The 27,199-nt window shown below is 33.8% G+C and overlaps 1 protein-coding gene across 4 annotated transcripts in view; it reads left to right on the plus strand.

The window, feature by feature from the left end:
* The first annotated feature begins 2,557 nt into the window (after positions 1–2,557).
* Snx27 (sorting nexin 27) overlaps positions 2,558–27,199 on the plus strand; it is an 86,112-nt gene continuing 61,470 nt past the window's right edge. For 3 of the 4 annotated variants that reach the window (XM_076474337.1, XM_076474338.1, XM_076474334.1), the window contains exons 1-3: positions 2,559–2,973; positions 16,793–16,895; positions 25,435–25,563. In XM_076474337.1, the coding sequence (XP_076330452.1) occupies positions 2,675–2,973; positions 16,793–16,895; positions 25,435–25,563 (531 nt within the window). In that variant the 5' untranslated portion in view covers positions 2,559–2,674. Of the gene's footprint in view, positions 2,974–16,792; positions 16,896–25,434; positions 25,564–27,199 lie in introns of all 4 variants that reach the window. The other variant, XM_076474335.1, reaches the window with a different exon arrangement.

The raw sequence follows: 27,199 nt of genomic DNA on the forward strand, positions 1-27,199 counted from the left end.
GTTATCTGTTTATGGCGTTTTTAAAAGTGTTTTGCCAATCTATAAACCATGAAGTTGTCAAAACATTGATAAAACAGACAATAATTATAAAACTCTACGCAGCTTACCAAATTAAGGAACTACGGGAAAGTAATTTCATGAAAATAGTTACTATCTCGCAGCAAGCCTAAAATCACATTTTGACTTGCGTCTTCTCCTACCATTTATTTCACTTTACAGCAGAAAAACAGCACCGTAAATCTCCAAACCTTTATCCCTGCTAATCATAGTTCGGATCGCTGAACAGCCACTTCCTGAAACAACAACTCACAAAACTTCATGTGCCTCAAACTCGAAGTCCAGCGAAAAACCATCGACCAGGATACTAAGTCACCACCGACTAATACACGAGACGCCTTTACCATGAAAGATGCTTTTACTACAACCACCCAGTCCGTGCAAATCAAACCATACAAGAGGGAGAAGACCATACATACCATGCCGCAGATCGAACCTCAAAAGACAATAATTAATCGTCAAACTTCCTCCAACAACATCGCCCATAAATACACACAATCTATCTTGTCAAACATCCTCTTTATAGACACTTCTGTAGACTTTCAGTCATTGTCCTGAAACAATACAGAATCCTACATCCAGTTCTCTTTCTTTCGCCATCCTTCGACCAGTGAAGACAAAGATTCATCTTATGACAGACAATTTCGAGAACAACTCACCATCTTCAGTCGTTTGTCCAATAAAACAGGTTTTCTACTACAGTAATCCTTTACCACACACTTTACCCATTTCTTCTTCTACTTCAGTTGGCTTTTACGTCACTCACTCTTAATCGGGATCTGGTTTGGAAATTATTCGGCGTTAGTCAGAGAGAGTTTTTTTTTCTCTGGGTTTTCCCGTTTTCTCCCACATCTGACCCCCCACTGGTATAGCGATAAGTCTATGGATTTACAACGCTAAGATCAGAGGTTCGATTTCCCTCGGAGGGCTCAGCTTTGCTATAATAAAACATACCCCACATCTAAATCTTGTTATCGGGTTTACAGATTCCTCCCCCACCCTGAAAGACCATGAGTCCAACATTGGCCGTTTGGTTATCGTTAAATGTAAAAATGTGAAATCCTAGGTTTTCTCGCCGACCATTGATTGCAATCACGTTATTGTCATTCTGTTCTCAAAATTATCAATATTAATATTTTTCTCGTAAAATATTTTTTATCACGAGTGGGATAAGGAGAAAATATATTTCTGGGTATTTCCCATTGTGTTTGACTCAAAACATTTAGGTTAGGGTCAAACGTCTCAAATCGAGATTACTGTCATGGTTTTTAGACTTGGCTTATTAATACTTATTTTATTTGCATAATTAATTTCTTCCGTATGCAACGCCTAAGACTTCCCAGTTATACAGTTTTGAAATTTGGAGATGATACACTGCTGACCGTGATGACACTAAGAAATCACATAAATTAAAATATTGTTTGTTTGTTTTGAATTTCGAGCAGAGCTACACTAGGGCTATCTGCGCTAGCTGTCTCTAATTTAGCAGTGTAGGACCGGAGGGAAGACAACTAGTCATAACCACCCACTGCCAACTCTTTTACAAACGAATAGTGAGATTGACAGTCACTTTATAATTGGCCAAGCGTGTTAAGGAGTTCGACTCGTAATCCGAGGGTTGCGGGTTCGAAGCCCGGTTGCACCAAACATGCCTGCCCTTTTAGGGCCAGGCATGGCCAGATGGTTAAGGCACTCGACTCGCAATCTAAGGGTCTTAATTTCGAACCCCCGTAACACCAAACATGTTCGCCCTTTGATGGCTTAGCATAGCCAAGTGGGTTAAGTTGTTCGACTCGTAATCTGAGGGTCGCGGGTTCGAATCCCCGTCGTACCAAACATGCTTGTCCTTTCAGCCGTGGGGGCGTTATAATGTGACGATCAATCTCACTATTCGTTGGTAAAAGAGTAGCCCAAGAGTTGGCGGTGGGTGGTGATGACTAGTTGCCTTCCCTCTAGTCTTACACTGCTAAATTAGGGACGGCTAGCGCAGATAACCCTCGAGTAGCTTTATGCGAAATTCAAAAACAAACAAACACATTATAACGCCCCCACTGCTGAAAGGGCGAGCATGTTTGATGCAACGGGGATTCGAACCCGCGACTCTCGAATTACGAGTCGAACGCCTTAACCCACCTGGCCATGCCGGGCCAAGCTAAAACATACATGACAATTTACAATAAATGATAGATACCTTAAAACTCAAGCGCCATTAGAAAGCATACCTTCCTTCCATGTTTAAAAATGAAGTGGGAATAAATCTCTTAGATACACTTACTTCAGTGTATAATAAACTTATATGAAATGGTTAATTAGGTTGAGTTTTACAGTATTTTCCATTTTGAATATTTAGTGAGTAAATAAAATTATCATACACTGTTTACATTTTCTTAAAATGCCATGTGCCCTCTATCCGTGAAAAAATATTTACCTGGCTAAAAGAATCGATACATAAGTAAAAATTCTTTTTTGTTGTTTTATTGGAAAGTTTTTAATAAATTATGATTCTACGTTAGTCACTGATGGTATATATAAAATACGATCTGTTTAAACAAAATTGGAATCATTTTTTATATATTCCTTACCAATAATACAATTATTAGTTTTTCTGCTTAAATTAATGTTATCAGTTAATTCGTACCTTACCATGAGTCAAACACCCCCCATCATGGCGGAAAGTGATTCCGATAGAAGCCCCACAAACGACGAAAAACAATTCAATTTTGGCCCAAGAGTAGTGTCCATCTATAAAACTGATACAGGATTTGGTTTTAATGTCCGAGGACAAGTTAGTGAGGGTGGTACTTTCAAAAGTATTAATGGTGAGCTGTATGCACCCCTTCAACATGTCAGTGCTGTATTGGAAGGTGGAGCAGCTGAAAAGGCTGGTATTCGAAAAGGGGATCGTATCCTAGAAGTGTGAGTAAATTTGTGTAAGCTTTTAAATATGAGAAAAGTGAGCACCTTATACAGAAGGTCATAAATGATCTTGATTGTTATCAGAAGTTAGCACTACTAGTCTAACACACAGAGGGCTTTTTTTTTTTTAAGTAGGGTTGATATAATTCATTTATTCATTAGTAGTAATACTACTTCCTCAAGTTGTTGAAACAGTTAAGTCTTGTACTGTACTTCTATTCGTATTAGTACTCGTGAGTTCTAACATGGTATAATATTTAGGTACAACAAAGGACCTGTTAGTTCATCTCAGTTGTCCCATCCTCTAAGCCAAATTAAAATTATAATAATGAAAACATCATTCATATATCTGTCAAGCTTTCTTTTAAACTCACTCAAATTTACTACCTCCACAATATCTCAAGGCAACCCATCTTGTAGGGTGACCACTCTATTTGAAAAATAATTGTATTAGCTAAAGATAGCTACTACCTTGCCTAAATCTATGTATGTGCCCTAATTATATAATTCTCACTCTTAAATATGAAAAATGCTGATGCATCAACAATATTGCTTCTTTTTACAATCTTAAACACTTCAATGAAATCCTCTTTAAATCTCTTTTTTTTTTTCAAGAGAAAACAATTTTAAGGACCTTAATCTCTCTTCATATGACAGCCATTCCATTCCAGACACCATTTGGTAACCCTTCTCTGAACTCTAACAATCTGATGTCTTTCCTAAGGTATGGAGTCCAACACTGAACACAGTACTTCACATGTGATCTAACCGTTGACCTATATGATTAAATTAAACCTCTTTAGAATTGTACTCAGTATTTCTGTAGGTACAACCTAAAATCCTATTTGCCAAAAAATTTGTAAGGCAAGGTTTTCTTTCCTTTAGTGAAATTATGTTGACTATCTGATAAAATTATAAACTTTGTTAAATGACTTGACAAAGTGTTTTTATCAGCCTTTCCAAAACCTTTCCCACAAATGATGCAAGACTAATAGGCCAATAATTACTGTGACAATTTCTGTTTACCTCACCTGAAGATAGGAGTGGCATTAGCTATTTTCTATCTGTTGGTACTTGTTCACTATTTAAAGGGCTAGTATATTCAATTCTTGATTTTATAAAACACTCAGGGAAATGTTATCTGGCATAGGAGCCTTATTTTTTAAACTTCAAATTTTGACAAGCTTTAAATTGATGCATTTGTCTCGCTCATCTTTGTTTTCATCTATCAATTGCTCAAGATGATAAGTGCTGCTTACATCTTCATTAGTAAAAACTGAATAAAAAAACAATATAATTATCTAGCCATTTTCTAATCATCAGATAAACTCTTCCTTTATCAACCCTCAAAGGTACTATACCCATCCTAACATTTTGTTTACCCCTAATGTTCTTTTAAAAATCCTGTTAGTTTTTATGTTTTCAACCAAATATTTTTCATGCATCCTTTTGGATCTCCTAATTTTCTTTTTGACTAAATTTTTTTGAGCTTGTATAGGTTTGTAAATATTCTATAATGTCATTAAATTTAAATTTCTTAAATTTGTGATGGTTTTCTCTAATTTTATCTTGTCAACCCTTTGTAAACCAACCTATTTATTTTACTTGCAACTACGCTTTTCTTTCTGTAAGGAATATATTTTTTTCAATTATTGGAACATTTTTCTTCAAACATTTTACCCAAAAAACTCAGCTGCCTGATTCATGGCAGATAATTCTTGTTGCATCCCATCATCATTTGCTTTTTTGAAATTTGGAATCAAAATATCATTATTTTCAATTTCCATATGCAGCAAAACATCAAACCTAATACAGTAATGATTACTTGTAACTAGATATTTCCCAGTTTCTACCCTATCAACCACTTCTATTACAGAATTGTGGAGTGGTTAATTCAAGTAATTTTTTAGACTATTAAGTAGCCACATCAGTTGCTTAGATTGAGGTCAAACCATCATGCAGTGTACTTTGAGTCTTACAGAATAATGTAAGAAAAGGCTTAGTGACATAAAAAAAACATTTAGCCCAATAAAGAAACCAGATGGCCTTAATGTAACCAATTGCATTGATAAAATTATTAAAATTCTATAAGCTAACAACTAAAAGGAAAAACATTTTTGTATAATAACTGATTAGGATGTGGGCTTCCATAATTTATAACAACTTCCTCCAATATTTAAAATTTATCAGTTACAATGTTTTCTCTCTGCCATTAACAAACCTTCCATGGACAGTTTATACAAGCTCTACATAAATTATAAAACAGGCTATCTGTAGGTCTGTTATACTCCAGAAATGACAAGCTCAAATCTTTGAAACTGTTTTCAGTTTTAATGTTTCATAGCACAACATATAGATAACAAGGCACTTCAGTTCTGTCATTACACACTCATGCGTGATAAAAAGAAACATAACAATAACTATAAATTTCCCTTTATTTTTCAGGAATTCTCAGAATTCCGTGACTGCTGATGAAAATTCATTCCATTACCAATTACTGTGTAAAAACTATATGTATAAATTTTACTTAGACATATGTCTTCTAGGTCTGTTTTCCATAGGATGCAACACAAAATAATCCCAGGCTTTTATGTTATCAACTCTAGATAACTTTGTAAACTTTCATCTGAGCCCTTTCTAATAAGTTAAATATACTTTCTTAGATAAGATTAAAATTGTGCATAGTAATCCAAATAAGACCCAACTAATGATTTGTTTAAATAAATTACTTTTTTGACATATAATCTACATATCTATAAAGTTGTCCAAATATTGTTTTCAGTAACAATTAAGTAACTTAAGTTTCATATAGTTTAAAGGAACAAGAAGGAGCTTATTAGTCTACCAAGGGTGTGTCTTCTTTCTCCCAACTCTAAACACTCCTTATTATTCATGTATTCATTTAGTGTTTTTCTTGAACTCAGTTAAATTTTCTGCCTCTACCACACTTGAAGGTAAGTCATTCCTAAAGGCAACCACCCTGTATGAAAAGCAATACTGTCTGAAGTGCAGATGACACCTGCACTGCCAAAATCTCAAATTGTGTCTCTTTGTACTATTGTTTTTATTGCTAAATGCAAAACATTTGATGAATCTATATTATCAATACCTTTAATAATCTTAAGCATTTCAATCAAATATCCTCTGACCCTTCTCTCCAGAGAAAACAAGCTTAGAGATTTTAGTCTCTACTTGTAAGATAATCTCACCATCCCAGGTATCATCCTAATGGCTCTTTTTTGATTATTTTCCAACAATTCAGTGTGCCTCTTGAGGCAGGAAGCCTAAAACTGTATACAGTACTTTAATGAATTAAGCCTTACAAGTGTTCTATACAGTGAAACAATATCACTAGTCTCGTATTCAATATTTCTATAGATGCTACTTAAAATTCTATTAGTCCTATTGCTAGCTACAGTACACTGATTAGATATGTGATTTTTCAATCACAACACCATGATCTTTATTATCAATAACAGTTTTTAATGTATTCCCATTTGAATTGTGAAAATATATATGCATCACCTAACATTTTGAATGGTTAAACATTATCTGCCATGTATTGGCTCAGTGCATCAAATGATCTAAATCTTTTGGTATGTCTGCAGCATCTTCAATACAGTTAGCCACCCCACCCCAAAATCTTAATATCATCTGCAAGCTTCAGTGTTTTGTTAGTCATTCCAGAATCATTATCATTGGTCAGTATCATCAAATCACAAACAGCATCACAGGACCCATCACAGAACTTTAGGGCACACCACTTGTTATTACCATCCACTGAGATCTAATTCCATTTATTACTAGTCTGTGCTTTCTACTCAACAGCAATTGTTTTTGTCCAATTTAATAACATTTCCCCCATACCCACAGATTTAGTTTTTGTAAAAAGGCATCTTATCAAATGTTTCCTGAAATTCAAGGTAAATGAAGTGCATAGTATTTCCTTCACTAACTCTAAATGAAGTGCATAGTATTTCCTTCACTAACTCTAAATGAAGTGCATAGTATTTCCTTCACTAACTCTCAATGAAGTGCATAGTATTTCCTTCACTAACTCTAAATGAAGTGCATAGTATTTCCTTCACTAACTTTAAATGAAGTGCATAGTATTTTCTTCACTAACTCTAAATGAAGTGCATAGTATTTCCTTCACTAACTCTAAATGAAGTGCATAGTATTTCCTTCACTAACTCTTGCAGTAACAACCTCAAAGAATATAAGATTTTTGAAACAACACTTTCCCTAAGTGAAATAATACTGATCCTTTGACACTGTATCACACTGCTTTAACCCTTTTGCAATAGGCTTAGTGTAATATATACAAGTTAAGTATTTATACTTTAACTTTTGATGCATTACGTGTACCTTCAAAAATTTTAATTAAAATTTAGTCAAGATTGCAAATTTTGTACACAGAAAATAATATTTTTAATGAAATATTTTTACTACAGATTTGTTTGTAGAAACATCAAGTCTGTTACTAGTTCAAATGCAAAGTGACTTTCATATTATGATTAAAAAACTCATTAACATAAAATAGTAGTTCAATAAAATTTTGAATGTAAGTCAACAAACAAGATAACTTGGCCTTTGACTTGTGACCTGTCATGGTAGGGTTAAGTGACTGTGCAATACATCTTTAATTTTGAGGTTTTCCAACTTTCTCTTACAGTTTCAGAACTTAAGATTATTTTCTTCATTTAAGGTGTATAACTTGCCAATTGATCCAAATCACAAAGCATGTTTATCAAATGTTTGAAAATAACAAAGATTCTATTATCATAACATTCAAGGATAAGAAGGGACCTCTTAGTCCATCTAGATTGTTTCATCAGCTAAGCAAATATGTTTACAGTAACAGTTGTGCAGAATTCAGAATGAACAACAAGTGAGAACAATTTCAACTTGTATGAAGATTTGTATTAAGAAAGAGGGTGGGAATTGTATAATTAGTATTTTTTATTGTAAGTTTTTGACTTAGAATATCAAAACATTAAAGATCTTATTACAGTTGACTGAATGTTTTAATGTTTATTATTCTGAAATATTGTAGACTGAGAAAAACTATTGACTTCTACCTGTTTTTTTATGTTTATGTGGTTGAACTTTAAGGTGGTGTAAATTATTTACATGAGTCAAAATAAATAATTTGACAAAGTTTCCGGTGCCAATCTTAAAATCTCTTTACCAATAAATGCACAACAACTCCCTTCTATAATTTTGCTTGTGAAATTATTCAACACTCTTTTCTTAACAACCATATAATGGTTAATTTAAGTTTTAATTACTTTTTTGTGTGCCAATATTCCCTTCATAAAACAACCGATATTTGTCTCTATAAAAGTTTTAGTAACATTAGTTAACAGATTGTCTAAAGCTATCCTGAAGCCCATGTTGCAACTCTTAAAAACAAATATCATTTTTAACAATACTAAACATGAGCAGACCTGTCTACAATAGAAGTTATGTTGTAACAATACTAAACATGAGCAGACCTGTCTACAATAGAAGTTATGTTGTAACAATACTAAACATGAGCAGACCTGTCTACAATAGAAGTTATGTTCTAACAATACTAAACATGAGCAGACCTGTCTACAATAGAAGTTATGTTCTAACAATACTAAACATGAGCAGACCTGTCTACAATAGAAGTTATGTTCTAACAATACTAAACATGAGCAGACCTGTCTACAATAGAAGTTATGTTCTAACAATACTAAACATGAGCAGACCTGTCTACAATAGAAGTTATGTTGTAACAATACTAAACATGAGCAGACCTGTCTACAATAGAAGTTATGTTGTAACAATACTAAACATGAGCAGACCTGTCTACAATAGAAGTTATGTTGTAACAATACTAAACATGAGCAGACCTGTCTACAATAGAAGTTATGTTGTAACAATACTAAACATGAGCAGACCTGTCTACAATAGAAGTTATGTTGTAACAATACTAAACATGAGCAGACCTGTCTACAATAGAAGTTATGTTGTAACAATACTAAACATGAGCAGACCTGTCTACAATAGAAGTTATGTTCTAACAATACTAAACATGAGCAGACCTGTCTACAATAGAAGTTATGTTCTAACAATACTAAACATGAGCAGACCTGTCTACAATAGAAGTTATGTTCTAACAATACTAAACATGAGCAGACCTGTCTACAATAGAAGTTATGTTGTAACAATACTAAACATGAGCAGACCTGTCTACAATAGAAGTTATGTTCTAACAATACTAAACATGAGCAGACCTGTCTACAATAGAAGTTATGTTGTAACAATACTAAACATGAGCAGACCTGTCTACAATAGAAGTTATGTTGTAACAATACTAAACATGAGCAGACCTGTCTACAATAGAAGTTATGTTGTAACAATACTAAACATGAGCAGACCTGTCTACAATAGAAGTTATGTTGTAACAATACTAAACATGAGCAGACCTGTCTACAATAGAAGTTATGTTGACAGTATTTTTTTATTGTTTTTATTCTTCATAATGAACATACCCAGACTTTTTGGATTATCTTAAATCACAACATTCTTCCATAAAATTCATCTACAAGCCTGGAGTTAACAACATTCTACCTTTTTAGTTTTAGGTGTTTTGATCAATCATTGTTTTTATATTTCTCTTTTGGGAGGGGGGGGAAGAAGAACTTCCTACAGATGTTTTTACTCAGTTTGTTAGCTTTGTTTCATTTAGTTACAGATGTAACCTTTTGAAGTATTTAATAAAGTCTGCAACCATTACTACACTCACCTAGTCATTCACTTGGGAATTTCCTTGCTAGAAAACATCCTAAGTCAGAATTGCTACATAAAACATACTAAAATAAAGTCACACACTTCTTATGAAAAATTTTGAACCATAATAAACAGCTCACTGTACCTATGTACCTCATTTCTTTTAACACATTGAAAAACAGTATATAATTATCATAAAACATCTTGGAAGAATAGTTAACCAGTACTATGTTCAAGTGGAATGGTAGATTATCTTTAAACCTGCTCACAGACTAAATGTTTTCTACTATTTAGACCACCTTACAATTACCTATTGTTCATGATTCATTTATTTATATATGTGCAAACATTGTACAAGGTTCTGTGTTGATGGTGTCAAACACGATCATAAGAATATGAACAGAAGTGTGGAAGTGTCAGTCAAATTATGTAGAAGAATCGACAACCCTCCATACTATGCAAATGTTAACATAGTGAACATACAAGTCATTTTACCATTATATGAAACTAAAATCCTTACTACTGTTAATTCCAAAACTCAACTTGTGACAAAAGAAACCTTATTAATTAGACAATTTCTGAACATTAAATATCCTTGATACAATTAAAATTATTCTAACTTCAGTTTGTTATCCATATTTATATTTAGCTCTGTGTATATGTTACTGTAATTATATTTATTTTCATTTCTATATATTGTTGGGTATAAATCCTTACAAATTGAAAATTCTTAATAACAGTTTTTTTTGTAACCTTACATGTGCATGTAGTTCTACATTTCCAACTATTGAATTTGTTATTGATCCATATGGTTCTGTAATTTCTTTCAATATGACTAAAAATATCAAGAGTTTAACATCAACAAACTTGTTTAGTTTTCTAATCATTCTTTTATTGCTATTATTAACATAAATTTAAAAAACAGTCAAGGGTTTAAGCACTTACCTTTGTAATATATGAAAGACACGCACATATATACCAGTAGTAAAATTCAGCTTGACTGGATTTCATTAATAACAGCCTTTTGCTTTCTCCAAACCCGATCGCCCAAAAATTCAGTAAAGTTACTCTCTCCCAATTCCTATTTTTTTTTTTTTTTTTAGTAGCTGATACTTTCTATGTCACCCCAATAGATATTGTGTTGAAAATCACAAAACATCATATCCATGCCCTTTCCTCCATCTAAATAACAAATGACATCCTTATATATGCAAAAACGGCTCGTTTGGGTTGAGAAAATATTTTATATAGAAGGTTGAAACGTTGTTTGCTCTTCTATATAAAATATTTTCTCAACCCAAACGAGCCGTTTTTGCATATATATTTCTCTACAAGTGGGTTTTCTCGACATCACTGAAATGACATCCTTGAAAGAAACTAAAAAATAACATTTTAGTAAGGCAAAATTTCCATTTTGGTGAGTTTTTGTTAGTTTTTATATTTCTCAAAATTTCCCAAACTACTTTTATAAGACTTTGAAATGTTTGTCACAACAGAAGTTAGACTAACTGGCTTATATTTTACAATGCTAAAATAGGGGCTCGATTTCCCTCGGTGGGCTCAGCAGATGGCCCGGTGTGGCTTTGCTATAAGAAACACACACACTATATTTTCCAGGGTAACTGTTTATATTCTCTAAAAATACAAGTAGTAACAGCAACTCTCCAGTACTTGTATTCTTGCCTATACTCTGTTGATTTTCTAAAAATTTGAAAGTTAGGCTCATGTGCATGTATCTGATTCTTGACCTATTTTAAAACCCTGGGAAATAGTTCAAATGGTACTTACTCCTTACCTTCTTTTATTTTTCATTCTTCCTTCTTACCACTACATAATTCAAGTCAATTCTGTTATCTTTATAAAATCACTTTATTGGCCTCAGCTAGAATAGTATGTAGAATAGTAGGAGAGTTTCAACAAAAAGATTTGAGAGGAAGACCATTAGAGTGGTTCTGAGATTTGAAAGAAATGGGGCTACATCAGGATACTGTCTATAAAAAATAAATGTAACAGGTAGTCTGTTGAAGTTTACAAGATTATCTGGGGGATTAATATCATAAAAGTTTCTGATTTCTTTCCACTTTTTCCTAGAGACAACAAAACAAGTAAATACAAGTTTAATATTTGAAAAAGACTAGGTAAAGCAGTTTTATGACATTAATTAACTTATGAAATAATCTTTTGTCTCAGTAGTGAAGGTCATCACCTTTCAAGAGTTTAGGAGTGTAGAAGTAATGATTTCTTAAAAATAAATGATAGGTTTAATTATTTTTTTTGTATTATGGGCATTCAGAAACAACTTTTTGAAGGGCCAAAGGGTCTCTTGTTTCCTAAAAGTTAAAACATTATTATTAAGAATGTTTTACTATTATCATCTGTGGAAAACACACACACACACATACAAAAAAAACTGTTAACACTTGAGCATTGCATTTATTCCAAACATTAAGGTTCATGTTAGTGGTGTATTAAAAATTATAGTTATTTTATAATCACATTTAAATGTATATGTAAATAGGGAACAATACTTTAATTTCATGGACTAGACCTCATATATCTTATTTAATATGTTACATGAAGGTGGTGATGCCACTTAGGTTGAGATAAATTATTCACTGACTATGAAATTTTTCATTCAGCCAGGTGGTTATAAGGTTGATCACCATATTAAGTATCTAATAATTAGCCCATGATGTTTTACTTTTTATATTTGGGTATGTAAAGTACACTATTTACATACCTATAGCTTAACATTTGGGTGTTTACAGTATACTACCTGGGTCCTGCTGCTTCCACTGATTCTGGCTCCTTGTTCTTTTTCCCCTTCCTAAATCATGTATATTATTTTTTCCTTGTAAGACTTGCCAAAATACAACAACAGCATATGTATATGTATAAAATACTTTTTTTTGAGAAAGAGAAGGACTTTTTGGGGTAATATGAGTGGAAAATATTTGCTTGTACCCAGATCCCCAAAAAGCACGACTCCAGCGATTTGCACCAGGTGCACCTCTTTTCTCCTAGTTTCTACTTGTACCTCAATATTTGAGCATTTTACAGTACTTTATTTTTACATATATAGAGATTATATATTTCCTTTTATTTTAAATTATTTGCTTGTTCATAGCATAAACATAAGTCTGATTTTATGGGGTTTTTTGTTAGAATTCTAGCTGACAGCATTTTCACTTTTAACTTGTGTTTAAAAATATTGTATATTTGTAGTATATTTTGAACATTGGCTTTTACCAAATTGTAACGTGTGAGTGTATATGTAGGTGGAGATAGGTTGGTTGTATTTATACCTCAGTCTATAAAATTTTAAATTGGGAGATTTCATTACTTCTAAACAAAATGGTGTGGCAGTTCCTCCAAGAATATTAGTAAATTGCTAATTTATTATTTTACTCCTTATTAAATCTTTATTAAGAAATTTAATATATTAAGTAACAGTTTAAGGTCCTGATAAGCACTATCACTGGGGTAATTGTGTGAACTGCTATTAAAGATATTAATACGGCATCTGTAGAAAGTATACTTATAGATCTTTTAATTAATGCTTAGTACTACCTGTGATTTAGATAGTTTTATGTTAAGTGTTAGTCTTTTTTACTGAACTTCATGATTGAAAATGGGATTAGTTAAAAATGTACATCAATACATGTATTAGATGAGTGCATAGTATTGCACCATAAATATTCCTACAATAATTTAAAAACTTTTACTTCACAATAATTAGGGGACAATGAACAGAAACTTTATTTTTAAGGAATTATTGGCAACAAACTTGATTGAAATGTCACTTGTGTAAAGCAGTGATATGCATTTTTGTAGCTTCAAGATAATGTTATACAGGGTACTTTTGTTTCATTTGGTTTACCAACTAGGTACCTTGCACTTTTGTAAAGTGAATGAATGTAAATAATGGCAGGCTTATACAGGATACTTCAGTTCTGGTTGTCACGTTTCTTGGTCAGATACAGCGTGTACAGGATTTATATAGATTGTGTATTCAAATGTTGTACTTCCCTCTGCTCATGAGATTAGCTATTCTGCTTCATTGCTTCCTCCTCTACGTGAAAATTTTCTTTATGCATGCGACAAGACTCATGCAAATCATCATGCATCACCTTTCCACTGATAGGGACATAGTATTCTCATGACACGAGCAACTCCTCTGTGCTCCTCAAATGAACTGTCACTTCTTGTTTGGCAATGCTTGTGCTTGAATGTTTTTTTTTTTACCTGATTTTGGTTTGAGACAGTTTTTTCACAAAATGGTTATACTTTATAAACTACCCAGTTTTTTTAGAATTACCTTAATTTTACCTCATTATAGTCACTTTTGTTTTCGTCTTTTTATATGTTCAACTATCTGTCAACTCTTGAAACATGTATTCTGAAGTCAGTATTACCTCTTTGGCTGTCACAACTTTGAGAAGCACTTTATCTTGGGCTTCAAATGTGGGCAACTGCACAGGAGATTTATCAACACTTATTCTCAGGAGATTGAACATTACATGGGTCAGTTTCTATCTCCAGTCCTTGTCTCACTTCCCCCTGAACTTGTTGAAGTTCAGGCTGATAAGGAACTTGACTGCCTGTTTCCATCTTCTAATTTTGTCATACTTTCCTATACCTTTTCTGAGGACTAGGTTTGGCTTTCTTTGGTTTTTATGGACTTTATTTTTCAGGTATGTGATGTTTTACCCCTTGCCCTATTTCTTACAACTCACATCCTTCCTTAGTAATGAACATCTACCCACCCCTATTTGTTTTTTCCACTCCCTTGACATTTAGGTCCATGATAAACAATTCACCTCTCAGTTAAACAACAGCATTAGCATGTTTTGTTCCCCAAGGAGTTTGGATCAATCTACCCTTGCTTATCATTGTGTAGACTGTCCTTATCATAACAATCAACTGTTGGGTTCTGCTTTAACTATTTGGAGGGTGAGCTCCAAATCTCCCATCAGTTTAATCTATGCCAAATATTCCCAGCTATGTGTTATCCTCATTATAATTTTTACAGTATCTTTTCACTATTTATTTCCTACTTGAGGATCTTCACAGCAATCCTGAAGGATTATTTGGGGATATCTACCTTCTTGCCATTACTTCAACTCATTTGTCATCTTTGGCTCTGGTTTCATGATTCTCCATTGCACTGTCTCAGGTGGTAACATTCCTCTGGTCTCTCCTATGCATTTTTGTCTTCTTTCTTCAAATGGAGAATGAAGTCCTCACCACTTACCAGTTCCAAGCCATTAGAAGCACCCTGCTGAATATGTTCCACACTAAAAAAAAGACAATACCATTGAGTACAAAGTAGGGCAGGTGTTTTCTGCTCATATAGATGACATGATGTTCTCTAATATGCATTATAAAATTACAGGAATGAATGTTAAATTGCAGTTCACCACTTTGATTGGAAATCCTTATCTTACCTTGCAAGAATGTTGGTACACAGCAGGTGAGTTTTGGATTTAGAATGAACCAATCAGTGTAAATCCTTATGTATGTTCAAGGCTATCTATCTTCCTCCCTTGATTGTACTCCCTCATGTTGTAGGTCATAGTGGGGGTAAGGGGAATTGCTCCAGTTCTGTCCTTTTACTATCCATCATCTGCCTTTGTTCAAGGATGTTGTTTTGTATAGGATGGTTTAATTTGGTTTTGCTGTTGTGGCATTTGATTTTGTTTACATATACAATATTTCAATACTGGATATCAAATTCCCAGATTGAGATATTTCTCAAATAACACATCTCTTCATTCCAGTCTCTGTGGCTTGAGGTGAAGACAGTGGGATTCTCTTCCTACATCCACATGGATTCAGTTCCCAGCAGCATGGGTTTTGGATGCAATTGATTTACTGAGTACAGTCCATTGCACCCTAGCTACTCTAAACCATTGGGCTCATCCTTTGTTTACCCACATTTCTGCTTCATGGGATTGACTTGCATGTGTCAGTTTAAAACTTCAGATACTTATCCTCCCTCCTTTCTCTCCGACTTGGATATTCTTGTATATTTTTTGGGAGAAGAGTATATGTTGTCTGGAGTAGTGCATTTCTCCTCTTCAGATTTTCTGATCTGAATATCTCATCTACAGAGATATCTTTGGACACTTTTATGGGGTACATCTGTTCTTTCTTCACACTGGTCCATCTTCCTAATCAATGTAAAGTTATAGCTAATCTTGGGAGAAGAGGGAAATACCATATCAGAAGTTGTAATTTTTCTGTACTGAAAATATATTTCTGATAGGTACTTGCCTCTTTGCACACTCCCCATCCTTTCTCCCCCCCCTCCCCACTCTTTTGGAGCTTCTGTCTTCTGACAAATTTCAAAATTATAGTTCAGTAGAAACTTATAGAGGGGGTCACATGCATCATGTGAGTATACAATGCTCCTTTTAGTGAGGAGGTGATGCATGATGATTTACATGAGAATTACTGGATTCCAGTAGGGAGTAGCAAAAGGCTTGTGGCATACGTAAAGAAAAACTTACAAATAGGGGGCAGCAATGAACAAGAATAACTAATCTTATGAGTTAAGGGAAGTACCTGTCAAAAGTACCATTTCAGTACAGGAAAATTATAATTTTCCTTTTAAATTATATACTAGTTCATGACATAAACATAGTGTGATTTTGCTGGTTTTTGTGTCAGAACTCTGGCTGACAAAGTTTTCACATTTAACTCAAGTTAAAAAAAAAAAAAATTTATAGTTGCAGTATATTTTTGAACAATGACTTTTACCAATTTGTAACACCTGTGTGTTTGGGTGAGTAGTTAAACGTGTGTTAAAAGAGAAAGTCACAAGTAGTTAGTAGAGCTTTGATAGATTGTTTAGGCAGAGTATTCATGATGAAACTTTGTAGAATGGATGGCAGCTTCAAGACTGACTGAAAGATGAAAGGCAGAAGACTTTCAAAACGTTATCCTCTACACTTTTATCTCCACAACAGGCAGTTGCCGTTCAAAAATGTATATATGTAGTCTGAAGTTAAATGTTATATCTTCAGACATAAATATAATCTATTTCTATTTGTAGGAATGGTGTTAATGTAGAAGGTGCAACTCACAAGCAAGTAGTTGATCTCATTAAATCAGGAGGAGAAAAGTTAACTTTGACTGTCATCTCTGTGACTCCACAAGTGAGTACAGAATTACCACTTTGCATATTTGTGACCTCATAAGTGAATATATATTATAGGTTATAACAAACTAATATATAATTAGTCAAAGGTTTGAATTTGCTGTTTTTAAGGCAGTCCTTCCTTGTGATTTTGTTTATTTAACTTCCTTAAAATGTATTCATTTTCACTATTTTAATCAATGTACATAATTGGTAATTTCCATGTTTGCAGTTTTATGGTGAGTACTCATTTACATGTATTATCAAACGTGCCAATTTTCACAGTTGTGACTTTGCAGATCAGTACACCCATTTTAATCATATCTTAACAGAATTCTTGATTGTAATTGCTTTTAACCTGGATTTGGATGGTGGATAGATCAGTGGATTTGGTATATTTAGGATTTAAGACAGTTTAAGAAGATTTTTTGACAAGGTACTATTTGAGATGTCTTAGGAATATTGCATTTGTTAGTGCTAGAGACTAGCAGATTGAAGAGATTGAATGTTGGTTGTATTATAGAAGGCTATTTACATGTATATTAACTTCTGATGAACACAAAATACCTACCTAGATAAGAACTAAACATATACTTAGTAATAAGCATAGCTGATTAATACATTACTCATAATGTTTATAGTGTGTTTAATTCTTTGAACTAATCATTTAATAACATGATAAGCCTGGGATAGGTGAAACTGCCATCCACAGCAGAGGAAATGGCAAATTGAAGAATATATAAGATTTGTACATCATAAATTGTACTTTCAATTTTAATTTTGGTTAAAGGAAAAGAAATCAATAATAAATTGCTTATATTAATTAGAATGTGTTTTTTCATCACTTGATTTGGTCAAACCAGGAAGCTAAGTTGTCCTAATTATATATATACTCAGTTAACAGTTAAAGAATCATTATTATAAAGTAATAAACATCAAATTAAATTACAAGTGATAAAAAATATAAAAAATAAGTACACTGGATATTCTAATCAACAATATGTCTGCACTGCTCTAAAGTTTCACTCGTTTAAGCTAATATCCAAAAATTAACTAACACTCCATGGTAAAAGTTGTACTTGGCTGGGAAAGCTTAGCAAATATAAGGCAAATCCTAGTTTTATAAACTAAGGTAACATAATGAAATAATTTTTGTGATAGTAATTAACATTCAGTTATAGTAACTACTTAGATTAAAAAGTAATGTTAACAAAAATAGCCTAGTTTACTATTGTTCCTAAAATTTGAGAAGAATGAAAGAGTTAGTCCAGTATCAGAAAAGCATGTTCACTCTAAGAGAACTCGTATAACTGTTATTTCATTTTAAAATAACTGAAAGGCTACATCACCTGCTCTGCTGGTTGTAAGAATTCTACTGTTCACTTTTACAAGAGAAATTACATGTAAACTCTAACATAAAATATTCCTGACAAAACAAAATGCATCTAGAATGAAAGGAGATTTTCCCAACTTATTCAAAAAAACCAGCCACTGTTAAACCCATACACATCTTGAGCCATACACATGCTAAATTTTGTGAACAAAAGAAACTGGCATGACCATATAAATGGGAAATTACAGGCAGTATTTCTCACTAAAATGTATTCATTCTCTTATAAACTTTTCTGAGCCTTAGAAAAATTTCAATAAGCATTTATATTAATTTTGTACACATAATAAAAGTTATATTTTCATAATGAAACCTCTGACCTGTATTAATTAAAGTTGTATTCTAATGGTCAGCAGCTCAAAAATATTGGTAAATTAAACAATGTATCTGTGTTGGCAGTCCAAAATTTGACTGAACAAATGAGATATAGGCATTTTGTTTAACAAGTCTTTATTTTATATATCTAGCTCACTTTCTCTACACATGCATGTTTAACTTTTAAGCATTGAAAATATCAAGTTGTGGAAATAATTTTATTGCTTGTCAAAACACATGAGAAGATGTAAAAAATAATGTAGTTATGATTACTTGTTGAGTTTAAATGAAAATTTATCTTTTTACATATTTTTTTTATGATTATGTTAAGATTAATAATTAATTAATGTTTCCAGACCCATGTGTGACCCTATGCTAGAAATACTATATTTGTCCTAACCCTACCTTAAAACTTTCATTAAAATTTTGATCAAAGTAAGAATAATGCTTTACTAAGCTTTTCATTTGCAATATAGATATTGATACAACAACATAATGAATTACTGAATTAGAAATATTGCATTTTATTCTGACTGGAAAGTGTAGGAGGAGGGCTGTGAATTAATACTTGTAGCATGTGTTAAGCAAGCTTAGTTTCTCAAACTTCCAGTCATGGTTTGTAGACCTCTTAGTCACATATCTGTTTCCATGTTATTCAATCAATTAAATTTTTTTATCGTAGGTTGAACTATTAATGAAAATCCCATTTCCAATATGGTACATTATTTTTTCTCCTATAAATAGTTATTTTCTGTTAGTGCTGCCCTCTATATCCAAAAATTATTTTGTGCAAGCAACAAGCCTTTTGTCTCCTTGTAATTGGAATTGAGAGATTCCAATGCCTCTCTTACACAAATCAACATTAAGTAATCCTCAACCAGTAGGAGTGCAACATACACACTTGATGCAAGAGACTTTGTCTATTAAATTCTACCAAACTATCGCTTCTTGTTGGGCCCTACTCAAGTTCAGACTTTTTTTTTATGCTATTTGTGTGATTTGCATTCATGATCTTAATCATTTCATTTCCAAAGTTGGATTTCTTTATTAATTTATTTTTTCTTTACACTGAAGAAATATTTTAGTTTAATTTTCCAGTCTTCATTTTTCTCACTCTTGAAATTTTTGCATCTAAAACTTTTGTTTGAGATAATTTCTACAATAATTTTGAGTTTAAGGTTACCACTTCTGGTATCATACCTTCTATTAACACTATTTCATAGGTTGTAGGTGAGATTGGCCAGTTCTTATATTTATCTGTGATTATCTATCATGAAATTGACTGTTATATGCATCAACCTTCTCCTAAACTTGCCCCACTTCCTCCTGAACAAACTGAACCTGTTCAGGCTGATTAATATTTTGATAGCCTTTTCTCCATCACTTGATTTTTACCTTATCTTCCTATGCCCCTCTTGCAGAATCAGCTGAGCCTGATATGGGATTTTTTAGTCATCATTTCTCAGGTCAGTAATATTTTATCAATTTCCTAGGATCACTGTCCTTCATTGCTGCATTGTAGTTCTTTCTCTCCATATTTAGTTTTCTCACCCTTCTCAGATATTATGGTTTATGCTAAACAACTTGCTTCACAACTGGCTAAGGGTACCAGTGTGCTTCATTCTCCATGGGCTACAGATCAGTTTGCATTAGCTTACCATCAGGCTGATAGTCCATTTCTCAACCCTCAACAGCTTGGGTCAGCTTTACCTGTGTGAAAGTAGTTCCTGATTTTCTTGTGCATTTAATCCATGGCTTTGTTTTATCCTTACTTCTTTGGTTGTTGGGATCTACTAGGTTGAGATGTGGCCTTGCCCCAGATTCGTTTGCCATCTCCTTATCTTAGGGATTTATGTAGGGCCCTTTTTCTTTGGTGGTTTTGAAAGAGGTAGAGTGCTCATGTTCCTGAGATTTTGGAATCACATTTGGAATCTGTGCATCATCACTATACCCATTTTTCTTTGGTAGCACATTTGTCACACTGAAGTAAAGACAAGTCTGTTCCTTCTTAGCTCTTACCTGTACCTCCTTCCTGGGGTTTCTCATCTTGTATTATTTGACAAAGTTGGGCACATCACCATTATTATTAGTGATTACCTGGTCTATTACAGTTTGGTGGGAGCTTGATTGCATGGGTTTGTTTCCCTTCGATGATCTTTTACCACATCTGTGGGATTCTTTGAGTTTTATCAAAGGGTACTTTTCCTACATTTTCTCAGACACACATTTCCTTCCCTATGCCTCAGGATCCTATCATCAGCCAACATCTATCAGAGGCATTACAAGACCTTCTGTTTCAAGAGATCATCAAACCTGTTCAGCCTTTTTCTCCAAGCTAAATCTTGTCCCCACAAAAATCAGAGACATTTGGTCTATAATAGATTTATCGTGCCTTAATCTGTCCCGTTTTACCTTGGAGTCATTGCTCACCCTCAGGAAGGCTTTTTCTCCAAATTTATGGATGATCAAGATGAACATTGCATATGCTTATTGGTGTATTCTGATATCTCATCAGTTATGACCCTGTCTTTGGTTTGTCAACCACAGGGTGGTTTATTAGTTTCATGCACTTCCCTTTGGGCTTGCTTCAGCCACACATCTTTTTTTATTGATTGGTCACTTATATGCTCTTGGATTGAGATTTTACCATTCTATGGATGACTGACATTTGGTTAGCTCATTCCAAACAGGAATATACCTGTCACACTCATCAACTGCTCCTGGAGGCAGCTTGAATGGGTTTGTTAATAAATTTGAAGAAGTCATTTTTGTGACCTACCCAGTATCTTGTCCAGTTGACTGTGTTTTAAACACCCATCTCGGTTGGGTCCGACATTCTTTTCTTTGGCATTGTCTGATGAAGCTTTCAGCTCTTCATGAATCTACTGATCCTTCTATAGAAGTCATGAGGTTCAATCACTTCTGAGGATGTGGTCTTCCATGGCAGCCCTTTAGGTCAGGCTCTTCACAACTCAAGGAATTCTTTGACAGTTATTTATTACCCTTTCTTCTGCCCTTTTTTGATTGTTTGCAGTAGTAATTGGACAAGACTCAAACAGCAACAGGTGTCCCACTTCTTCCTCGGCTGGTTGCTTATCTCATTTACATGGTTTACACCCATCCTTGATCCTTCTGTATTCATATGTTGGATCTTCTTTTTATTGGCCTGCATGCTAGGTATTCATATTATCAGTTGTCATGTTCTGAGTGCTTTCAATCTTATCATGGATTGGCTTTCCCATTTAGACAAAATCTGTCCAGTGGAGTGGTCTCTCAATCCTCTTGTTTTCGAGTGGTTTTGCCTTCATTGATGTACTCCTTACACTGATGCTTTCAAAATATTTCTCAACCACAAATTGCCTCTATTTTGGTCTTCAGTCCATCATCCTCTTGATTTGGCTGTCAATGCTTTCAGTCGGGATTGGACCAACAAATACCTATATGTCTATCCTCACATTTGACTTCATTGGGCAATTTTGATAATCCATGCTACTCCGTCTCAAGTCTTGATTATTCTGATTTCTACAGCTTGTCCAGCTCCAACTTATCCCTCCATTGCCTCTTCTTCTGACTCCAAATCTCTTTCACCAACCTCAGTCACCGGTAGTTCATCCAGCCCTCCCTGTCCTCTGCCTTCATGTATTGTTTTTTACCCAGTCCTTGACAAGAAGATTCAGCTTGTCCCAGTGGATAGCTTCTTTTCTGTCTCAGTCCATTCATCATTTCTCCATGAATAAAGCTTATCAACATAACTGGAATATTTTCTGCTGTTGGTCAATGGGACCCACTGTTTCTGGCATTGCATATTTTCTCATTTGGCTTTCCAGTTTGGAGGTCTTCTCTCTCCTTGATCTCAGATTATCAGGGGGGTCTTATCTCACACACATTTACTTTTTCTGTCTCCTGTTTTCCTGGTTCTTCTCTATTTCAAATTCCTCTGTTCTCATTTGTCTTTCCACTACTCATAAACTTTCAGTATTGTCAGTCTTGGTGGTGATTGTCCTATATGCTTATAGAGAGTAACCTCATTTAGATCAGTCTGCAGATATTTGCCCTCCATTTGCAGCTGATTGTTAATTACTGGGGTTTCTGTCAAAGAGCCTTATTACCTTTTGTTTTTTCCATCTTCTATATAGTCTCTTGTTTACATTACTTTCCTTCTTCCAGGGGATTCTTGTTGCCTGTCAATGTCTGCCATGGCAGTGTTAGACCTAATGGTTATAGATGCTATCCATTGCATTTGTCATCCTTATTCAGGATTTTATTCCTGTCTTTAGTTGTTCCCAAGTAATTAGAGGATTGGTGTCCAGTCATGGGTATTTGAAGTCTCAGTCAGCTCCCATGCAATCTTTTGCTTCAACTTTTTGGTTGACTGAAAGGGGGTGTTTTGGATAATTATTTTCTCATTTATCTCCATCCCAGCAAGCTTTCTACAGTGATTTTTGTCCTTTGGGTGACTGCATGTCTTGTTTGGTCATCCTGGAGTAGGCATTTGTTACATCCACTCTATTTTATTTGTTTGTTTATTATTTCATTTAGAATCTTCACAAAGCCCAGTGTTATCCTTTTCATTTAAGGTACATGGATAGATTAGTTTGCTATGCCATATCTTCTCCTTCTCTCCCAATGTAAGACATTCTATCTTTTTTTGAAACCTGAGTTTCTATGGAATCCATTATCATCCTCTTGGGTTGTGTTCATTTACAACATCTACAGTGAACTGCACAATCAACCTCATTTAGGATCTCTTGAACTCCTCCATTTTGCTTCCCTTTTTCCTGCAGGTGAAGTTTGTCTGGTGACTTGACATAGACAGCACTCTGCTGGCATTTCTCTTCCTCCTCATCTAGATCTTAATCTGTTTACAAATGCATCTGTGACAGGGTGAGAACATACCTGGAGTCTCAGAAGATAACCAGTTGATGGTCAATGTTCAAATCAACTCTCCATAACAGTCTTGAAGCTCCTGGCTGTTTGGCAAATATTTGATCATTTTCTTTTTATTATCTGCAGGCAACTCATCATTTGTAGATTCCAATAATAATGCCATCAGGAGAGTACTTGGTCTCATTCTCTTAATTTTTAAAGAATGAAGCTCCTTCAGTATTCAAATAATATCCTGAGTGCCCTGAAACTTCTTGTCAATCATTTTTCACATCTCAACAACATTCTCCCAATGGAGTGGCCCCCTCAATAATAGAGTGTTTAAACAGCTATGCTCAGAGCTAAGTACTTTCCATCTGAATGCTTTTGCCACTCTCCTCAATATCAAACTTCCCTTTCATTCCAATCTTGCTGTAGATACATTCAGTCAGGCCTGATCCAATCTTTATCTTTATCCTACCCTTTTATCTGTCTTCTTTCCTAGGTGCTTTCCTTTTTGTTAAATAACTCCATGTCTGATCCTTTTAACTGCTTCATTCTGGCTGGCCTAACTATAGTTTGATTGTTTTTTCTGTAAGGTCTTTTACAATCTTCTTTCCTTTCTTTCTCCTGATCCCTCGTCTTTCAACTATTTAGAAGACTGTTCAGGTAGGCCCATTGGACTAACTCTTTCACTTCATTACACATTATCTTCATCATCTGGTCATCTTTTCTTCATCTGAATATCATTTGCTTCTGATTGCCATTCTCTGTACCTTTTACTGGTTCTGAATGGGTAAGTTATTCTCATCTATATAATTTTCCTTTACACTTGCCCATTTCTACATCTCTGGATCCCACCAGGTGCCTGCCAGAACATGCTGCTTCATGTGACCATTAGAGTCTGTATCGCTCACTCCTTAGGAGTTGTATTCCATGAGACTGCTTAAAATTTTCTTGTTTCATAAATAAAGTCTATCCCAGACCACACCAACTTGTGGACTATCATGAGTAAATCAGTGTCAACATAGTTGCCTTTCCTTCTGGTCATTGTTGAATAAACCTGGATTAGACTGATTATAAAAATATGGTTTTATGGTTTCCCAGTGAACAATCTCAAGGTGCTGCATTCCTAATGCACTCCCTCTCTCTTCTAGTGAAATACAGGAGTCTTTGCCACTCACCAGTTCCTAGTCACTGGAGTGGCAGATCATGGAGGCTGGCTTTTGGGTGTAACCAATTCTGTTGGTGTAGACATATGATGTTAGTTAAGACACTCAAAGCTAGTGGCAAGTGAAAATTGTGCATACAGAGGATAGCAAAAATTGAGGAAAGCTATTATGTAAGCATAGGTAATTATCTATTGGAAATTCTATTTCAGTGTTGGAAAATGTTAACTTTGAATTGTTTTGCTTCAGTCAAGAAACTTATCTACTCATTTTTACTTTGTCAGCATATAAAAAAAGCATACAAAATGCCTTCACTTAATTTTGTAAGATTTTATCTTATTACAAATGATGCTATCTTTCTGAGCTTTGAAAGAGTAAAATTTCAGTATTTTCACTTATGTGAATATTTTAAGACAATTCTGAATTTGTATTTGCATTAGACTTTTAGTTTACTGTTTTTTCTTACAAAATGCATATAATGCAAAAACTAGTTTACATGTTTATCATATTGAAAGATCAAGTCAAACTCTGTCAAACTTTTTGAGCTCATTCATTTGTGTTGCTAGTTCATTTAGGAAAAATACATCTCTATAAGAGGCATTCATTGTGACATTAAAATTCTTGTGATGGGTGCTTTCTAAAAAGTTACAAGATAATGAATATAAAAACTTGCAATAAAGATATTTTTATTTTATTTTTGAGGATGTAAAATTTCATTAAAATTAAGAAGATTTTGAACAAAAATGGCATTTTTACATTTCATACATAAGGTCATATAAAGTGACAAATAGATTAAGTGGTGTTTGTTTGTTTCATTCCAGGAAGCAGAAAAACTTGAACCAAGTGATGACTCTTCAAGTTACTCCTATATTGACTACAGTGAAAAACGTTCCCTTCCAATCTCTGTTCCTGATTATAATTGGGTTGAAAAGGATTCTGATAGATTTGTTGTAGGTGTCTTTCTATACAATTTGTCACTGAACTGTTATAGAAAAAAAATTAGTATATGGATTTGTGTCAGTTCTGTCATCTACCTAAATATGAAAACCGTCTTACAAAATACATTCAAACTCTCTTTCTTAACCTGAAGATAACCTAGGAAGGCCATAACATTGTTCTCTTCTTATCAATAAAAGTGGTGATACCCATACCAGCCATTCTGAGACATAAAATACTGCAAAAATGAGTTTTGAAGAAAAGATAATATTGACAACAATGTGATAAAAGAGTAGAAAACTTCATGTTTCTTAGTGTTATTGTATTGGAAATAAGTTAACATATAGGTTAAATATGCTTAGTTTCAGATCAACAAATGTATTTCATATGCAAGACTTTTTTATATGAGATATAATTCTTATATAAGCTGAAGCTTACGTTTGCAGTCGAATTATTTTAAGTCGTCAAGTAGAATTTGGTAACAGCACTGCAATCATTTGAATGTCTATATTCTACTGAAATACTTTGTCTTAATAGTGGATTTTTAGTAGAAGTAACATAATAAATATATTTGCTAGTCCCTGAGTAACTGTGCTGACAGGATTCTTTTAACTAGAGCTAACAGTGTGTGTATGATCCAACTTATAATTCAGAATATTACTCTTCTTTGTTAAACTTAAATCTTCCAAAATATTTTTGGAAAACTTTTTAAAACAAATTAATTAGATTTTCTTTCTATAGAGGTATGTTAGGAATGAACCATGGATCTATACAGCTAACATAAATCTAATGACTTGCAGGTCTATTTTATTTTTAAAGGTTTCTGTAATCCCTTGCATAATAGTCTACCTTTTTTTCAAACCTGATGTTTGTTGCTTCAAGCCTTGAATATCAAGAAGTACAAACATATTTTAAACTTCTAATCAATAATCACAACTTGGTTATTATATATGTTGTACTCTAATATTATTTATAATTATTTAAATTTATTTACAAGATATTTAATTTAGTTATTAATAATTTTAAAGAAAACTTACTTCATTATTCTCCTTATTTGTTAATGTATATTTTCCAATACATACATACCACCTCATCTACTTATAGCTATTATTTGACTGCCTATCTAAGATTGGTCTCATATTTTCTTGCTTGTTCCATCCATTTATACCCTACTCAATTGTTCTCAGCAATATGTATCTCATGGGCCTGGTATGGCCAGATGGGTTAAGATGTTTGACTCTGAGGGTTGAGGATTCAAATCCCCGTCCCACCAAACGTGCTTGCCCTTTCACCCTTGGGGGAGGGAGTTATAACATTACGGTCAATCCCACTATTCGTTGGTAAAAGAGTAGCCCAAGAGTTGGCAGTGGGTGGTAATTGCTAGCTGCGTTCCCTCTAGTCTTACACTGCTAAATTAGGGATGGCTAGCTTAGATAGTCCTTGAGTAGCTTTGCACGAAATTCAGAAGAAAACAAAACAAAAAAATTTATCTCATGATTTTCTTCACCTACATCAGTGCACTGTCTGTTCTGGTACTGTACGTAAGTACTTCATTCAGATAAGTTTATCACTTTTTCTCAACAAACCATCACTATCGGGTTTCCCAGTATTGTGATCATTCAGAGATACTTAGAACATTATTTGAGTTAC

Source organism: Tachypleus tridentatus, chromosome 13, assembly GCF_004210375.1.
Source record: "Tachypleus tridentatus isolate NWPU-2018 chromosome 13, ASM421037v1, whole genome shotgun sequence".
Taxonomy (NCBI): Eukaryota; Metazoa; Arthropoda; class Merostomata; order Xiphosura; family Limulidae; genus Tachypleus; species Tachypleus tridentatus.